At 44.4% G+C, this 6596-nt stretch overlaps 1 protein-coding gene across 1 annotated transcript; it reads right to left on the bottom strand.

Moving 5' to 3' along the window:
- Nucleotides 1–3297: 3297 nt before the first annotated feature.
- LOC118358710 (regulator of G-protein signaling 16-like) lies at nucleotides 3298–6034 on the bottom strand. The gene is made up of 4 exons (XM_035736642.1): nucleotides 5919–6034; nucleotides 5515–5660; nucleotides 4804–4970; nucleotides 3298–4628 (listed from the first exon to the last, which is right to left on the bottom strand). The coding sequence occupies exons 1-4, from the start codon at nucleotides 5957–5959 to the stop codon at nucleotides 4428–4430; spliced, it is 555 nt and encodes a 184-aa protein (XP_035592535.1). The 5' UTR covers nucleotides 5960–6034; the 3' UTR covers nucleotides 3298–4427.
- Between the last annotated feature and the right edge of the window lie 562 nt (nucleotides 6035–6596).

Below are 6596 nucleotides of genomic sequence, written 5' to 3'. Positions count from 1 at the left end.
CGCCGTCCTAACCTTCGCTCTCTCTCCCCCGCTACTCTCTCCTCTTCCATCCTATCATCTCTTCCCTCTGCTCAAACCTTCTCCAACCTATCTCCTGATTCTGCCTCCTCAACCCTCCTCTCCTCCCTTTCTGCATCCTTTGACTCTCTATGCCCCCTATCCTCCAGGCCGGCTCGGTCCTCCCCTCCCGCTCCGTGGCTCGACGACTCATTGCGAGCTCATAGAACAGGGCTCCGGGCAGCCGAGCGGAAATGGAGGAAAACTCGCCTCCCTGCGGACCTGGCATCCTTTCGCTCCCTCCTCTCTACATTTTCCTCTTCTGTCTCTGCTGCTAAAGCCACTTTCTACCACTCTAAATTCCAAGCTTCTGCCTCTAACCCTAGGAAGCTCTTTGCCACCTTCTCCTCCCTCCTGAATCCTCCTCCCCCTCCCCCTCCTCCCTCTCTGCAGATGACTTTGTCAACCATTTTGAAAAGAAGGTCGACGACATCCGATCCTCGTTTGCTAAGTCAAACGACACCGCTGGTTCTGCTCACACTGCCCTACCCTGTGCTCTGACCTCTTTCTCCCCTCTCTCTCCAGATGAAATCTCGCGTCTTGTGACGGCCGGCCGCCCAACAACCTGCCCGCTTGACCCTATCCCCTCCTCTTCTCCAGACCATTTCCGGAGACCTTCTCCCTTACCTCACCTTGCTCATCAACTCATCCCTTACCGCTGGCTACGTCCCTTCCGTCTTCAAGAGAGCGAGAGTTGCACCCCTTCTGAAAAAACCTACACTCGATCCCTCCGATGTCAACAACTACAGACCAGTATCCCTTCTTTCTTTTCTCTCCAAAACTCTTGAACGTGCCGTCCTTGGCCAGCTCTCCCGCTATCTCTCTCAGAATGACCTTCTTGATCCAAATCAGTCAGGTTTCAAGACTAGTCATTCAACTGAGACTGCTCTTCTCTGTATCACGGAGGCGCTCCGCACCGCTAAAGCTAACTCTCTCTCCTCTGCTCTCATCCTTCTAGACCTATCGGCTGCCTTCGATACTGTGAACCATCAGATCCTCCTCTCCACCCTCTCCGAGTTGGGCATCTCCGGCGTGGCCCACGCTTGGATTGCGTCCTACCTGACAGGTCGCTCCTACCAGGTGGCGTGGAGAGAATCTGTCTCCTCACCACGCGCTCTCACCACTGGTGTCCCCCAGGGCTCTGTTCTAGGCCCTCTCCTATTCTCGCTATACACCAAGTCACTTGGCTCTGTCATAACCTCACATGGTCTCTCCTATCATTGCTATGCAGACGACACACAATTAATCTTCTCCTTTCCCCTTCTGATGACCAGGTGGCGAATCGCATCTCTGCATGTCTGGCAGACATATCAGTGTGGATGACGGATCACCACCTCAAGCTGAACCTCGGCAAGACTGAGCTGCTCTTCCTCCCGGGAAGGACTGCCCGTTCCATGATCTCGCCATCACGGTTGACAACTCCATTGTGTCCTCCTCCCAGAGCGCTAAGAACCTTGGCGTGATCCTGGACAACACCCTGTCGTTCTCAACTAACATCAAGGCGGTGGCCCGTTCCTGTAGGTTCATGCTCTACAACATCCGCAGAGTACGACCCTGCCTCACACAGGAAACGGCGCAGGTCCTAATCCAGGCACTTGTCATCTCCCGTCTGGATTACTGCAACTCGCTGTTGGCTGGGCTCCCTGCCTGTGCCATTAAACCCCTACAACTCATCCAGAACGCCGCAGCCCGTCTGGTGTTCAACCTTCCCAAGTTCTCTCACGTCACCCCGCTCCTCCGCTCTCTCCACTGGCTTCCAGTTGAAGCTCGCAATACAAGACCATGGTGCTTGCCTACGGAGCTGTGAGGGGAACGGCACCTCAGTACCTCCAGGCTCTGATCAGGCCCTACACCCAAACAAGGGCACTGCGTTCATCCACCTCTGGCCTGCTCGCCTCCCTACCACTGAGGAAGTACAGTTCCCGCTCAGCCCAGTCAAAACTGTTCGCTGCTCTGGCCCCCAATGGTGGAACAAACTCCCTCACGACGCCAGGACAGCGGAGTCAATCACCACCTTCCGGAGACACCTGAAACCCCACCTCTTTAAGGAATACCTAGGATAGGATAAGTAATCCTTCTCACCCCCCTTTAAGATTTAGATGCACTATTGTAAAGTGACTGTTCCACTGGATGTCATAAGGTGAATGCACCAATTTGTAAGTCGCTCTGGATAAGAGCGTCTGCTAAATGACTTAAATGTAATGTAATGTACATGTCTTACAGGAGGCATGATTAGCTCTAAAAAGGGCCTAAATTGGCCACTTTCATCATGATTTTCTTTTGTGATCCATGTAAAAAGCATGTTAAACGTCGTACCTTCCAAATAAGTTTTTATGTGAGAATTGCTATAACAATCTAAACAAGTACCCAAATTATTTTTGGCTATGCTGACATGTAATAGTGATAATACTGTATTAAACCAATGTGGATATGTTAGACGGCTGGTGTGGTTGTAGCAGCCCTGTCACAATGCTAGCTTGATTTATGTCCTTTATTGTCAAAGATCGATGACTTGTCCAAACAATTATGACTAACAAGGCTTTATGACTCTCTATTACGTAGATGCTCTTACACTATCTCCCTTTTATTTCCTGTTTCCAAGAACTAACTTCCATTTCACACCAAGTGAAACGAAAGCTCACATAGTCAACACAATGCACATACAATGCACAATGAGACAAAAGCACTGTCCGTTAGCTGACGAGAACATTTAGTGTTCCTGATGCTTTGTAATACAGGCCGAACAGTTGCCTTGGTGACCCAATCAGTGTATGACGTGACACCTGCTAGTTCATCTCATTGAAGAGTGGGCTTAATAAAAATAATCACAGGCTCATAGTAATCATAGTAATGATAGAGTATGAGTAAACATGTTCTATCATCATGCGGAGAGAGGAAGCAGTGTTATTAAATGAAGTCGGATATCCTATCGCATTGAGATGGATGCTGCCTAGCTTCCTAAGGATAGGCTCTGTTTAGTATCCAAGGATAAAAAGTTTAAAATAAATGGATAATTCTGTATATGCTTCATATTAATCATGCAGTGAGAATGTTAGTATTTTTTTAAAACAGTGTTGTACTACACTGTCAAAATCATGTATATCGACTTTGCTATTCATTTACCTTATCAATATTGGGTGTCTGCAAATCTTCTCAAACTCTGACCGTCACTGACTCATATCACCCATTTGCGTATGGAAGTGGTATAATCAAAAGTAAGACACAGACACAGTGTCAATATTCAAATATTCATTTTTTATTCAAATAACTAATATCATATTCTTTCTGTCATGTAAAAACAACAACAGTATCAGACAACAGTATAAATATATTGCAGTTTTTTCTTCCTCTCTTTGTCTTGTTAAATACATAATTTAACACAGAGACAACAGAACCGAGTAGAAATTAATAAATAGTATAAATACTCATTTGCATGTAGAAAACATTCAGAGTTCGGGAGTAACTGATTACATGCAATCAATTACATGTAATCTGATTACAAAAAACAAACTACAACTGTAATCAGTTACAGTACGATACCAGCAAAAATATTCTAATCAGATTACAGGTACTTTGTAAGACCTCAATGATTACTTCACAGATTACTTTTAAATTCAGCAAGGATGTTTGAGGAAAAATACATTTACACCTTTCTGTTTTCTCAATGCCAATCAATTCAGCATTGAAAAAAGGCTCAAGTTTAATTGTTCCACCTTAGTGAGTCTGACCACAAGTCAGAGACCACTATGATGACACACCAAATGCGTTTGATGGATCCTTTTTGTCTTCTTCTAAAGCCTCTTAAGGGGAAAGTCATCTAAATGTATTCCAAAAGTTACTTTACTGATTACAATTTTGGACAAGTAACTGTAATGGATTACATTTCCAAAGTAACATACCCAGCCTTGAAAATATGTCTAGTTACGAACACAGTTAGACATTGATGCAATAGAATGAGACACTATATCAGTGTACCTTCAATTGTTAAATTCCAACTCATTGTCAATGCATCATTTGCACACTTCCTTCAGCCCACTCTGTATCTCCGTACATTCACTAATGACAGTCTACATCATGTGGTGATATTGCCATCTCGGTTCTTGTCCCAACTTCTGTCCATATGGGGTATCACCCCGTCTGTCTTTTCTCTTTCTCTCCTTCAGAGCTCTATGGTGATTGACAGTCTTCATCTTTGAAAATAGCTGGCATCAGAATTTCCCCATCTCTTGTCCGTTCATGACGAGACATCTGTCCGTCTCCATCTGTAGACATTCCCATATTAAGGCTTCACGACTGGTCAACGTTCAACGTCGATAAGTTCCTTTTCTGTTCAAACTTTAGATGACCACACTAGGTCCACTGCTACTAGTTCACGCCTTCTTGGAGGTGGATGTGCACTTGGCACAGAGCTGGCTGATATGGTCTTTGTAAGCTGGGGACCGGAGGAAGCGAGGGTAGCAGTCCTTTGCCATGAGAAGATAGATCCTGTGCTGGGCCATGTCGAAACAGGACGTAGACGGATCTTTCAGGTTGGCCCTGGTGATGTCACGAGTCTCGTGGTCAATGTTCACCTGGAGATAGAGAATGGAGAGAGAGAGTTTAGTCAGCTGCTGCAGTCTGAATGAAGATGTGTTATTTTTTATTTATAGTTGTAAATTATAGTTGTAATAAAGATGATTGAAATTGGGATGCCATAAAAATGTCATTGGTGAGGGAGAATAAAGCAGGCTTTTGAGGGATGCATACCTCTCGGGGGGCGTCGGTGCAGATGAACTCATCATAGATTCTCTGGGCTTTGGTGGCCAGCTTGGCAGCAGACTTAGTGCTCCTGAAGTCCTCACAGGCAAAGTAGAACGCAATGTTTTCCTCACTGAACTCTGATACCAGGAAATCTGTGAAGGCTATCAGTCCATCTGATGAAGAGAGAGAGAAAGTGAGAGAGATTAATATTGGCACAGTTCAATAACAATGATGCTATGTAGTAGGCCGTCCTAGCATCTGTGTCCTTGCATTACCTACTGTGTGGGTATGTGTGTGTACATTAGTGTGTGTGTACATGTGTGTGTATGTGTGTGTGTCTCTACATGTGTGTACAAGTGTATGCATTTGTCTGTATCTTGTGGAATAACCCCCAGCACTGTGCCAGCATGTGTATTCTACAGCAGCGGCTGTGTTAAGTTGTGAGGATCAAATCTCTTATCTTCGTAATTAGCAAGCTCCCAGTAATACTCTATAAGCACCTGGGGCTAAAATGGGACAATATATATATATATATATATATATATATATATATATATATATATATATATATATATATATATAACATTTTTAAATGGGACAAAATATCCTACTCTAACCTAAGTGCAGAATTAGAAGTTTATTTTCATCGCATCTCTGCATCTCTAATTGTGTGTGTGTGTATATGTGCGTGTGCAGTGAAGAGTAAGGTTTACTTACGTTTATTGGACAGCAGCTTTTCGAAAGACTCTTTCCACTTCATGCATTCTTCCAGAGTAGGTCTAGTTTTGCCTATTTTGCAGCTTGATAGACTCCAGTTAGATTTTTGCAGAAAGTTGACCATTCTTGATTTCAGTTCCTTGGCCCTAAGAAGAGAGAATAATATCATAGGTAAGATAAATAATGCACAAGTCCTTGAATTGAGTCCTTGTTCAGTACAATATTTTGATACTAACTAGTCATTAACAAATCGAGACATGTCTCATCGCTGCAAGGTCTAAATTTAGAATCCACTAAAACCGCCTTCACTTTCATCATTACAGAAGCTGGAAAGCCAAATAATAATCCCCTTTAATCCTTTAATCCAAATGCCAGAGACAGCGACAGTGAAGAGTTGTATGTACCTTTCTAGGCAGGTGGAAGACAGAGCTAGTCCTTTGCACATAGTTGATGTGGATGCAGAGAGCGGTACGTAGTGTAGGTAAGTAAATCCTTTGAGTTGAGGCGTGCAATTGGACTGAGATCAACAGAGTGTGTCTGCAGTGAGGGAGCAGAGAGCTTTTATCCTCCAGCCTGAGGCTTGTCATCAGCCTACTCAGCCAATGACACGGCCTCGAGACTGTGTGTGTGGGTGTGTATGTGTGTGTGTGTGTATGTGTGTGTGTGTGTGTGTGTATGCGCACGCATGTGTGTGAGAGAGGGTGATACAGAGAGAGAGATGGGGAAGGAGCATGAAAAATAGGAAGGGAGGGAGGGTGTGAGAGAGAGAAAGAGAGAGGGAAATATAGGAGAGTGAGAGATGGAGAGCGAAGCTGGTAAATTACTTTTCAACATCCCTGATATCAAACAAGTCTTTTGTGTTGTTTCTTTTCTTTCTGCTCTCTGAAAAGATGTTATTGTCTGATTGGACAAAATGAATCTCCCACTTACATGGGAGATGCCAGCGGGTGTTTGTGTGTGTGTGTGTGTCCATGTCGGTGTGTGCGTGCATGCATGGATGTGTTTGTATGCATATGTTTGTGCGTGTATGTGTGGCAGTGTTTACTAACCATAAGGAAGCGGTGTCAACATGTTCACTGTGA

This window comes from Oncorhynchus keta, chromosome 26 (genome assembly GCF_023373465.1).
Source record: "Oncorhynchus keta strain PuntledgeMale-10-30-2019 chromosome 26, Oket_V2, whole genome shotgun sequence".
In the NCBI taxonomy this organism is placed as follows: domain Eukaryota; kingdom Metazoa; phylum Chordata; class Actinopteri; order Salmoniformes; family Salmonidae; genus Oncorhynchus; species Oncorhynchus keta.
Note: the sequence above shows the minus strand (reverse complement) of the source record. Positions and strands in the feature narration are given on the sequence as shown.

Bases quoted from the DNA above. Each gene is read 5' to 3' on its own strand.
- LOC118358710 (XM_035736642.1), bottom strand. From the start codon at position 5,959: ATGTGCAAAGGACTAGCTCTGTCTTCCACCTGCCTAGAAAG. The intron at 4,971-5,514 runs GTAAGTAAACCT...TCTCTTCATCAG, and splicing joins AAAGCTGCTGTCCAATAAAC to ATGGACTGATAGCCTTCACA. The intron at 4,629-4,803 runs GTATGCATCCCT...CTCTATCTCCAG, and splicing joins GCACCGACGCCCCCCGAGAG to GTGAACATTGACCACGAGAC.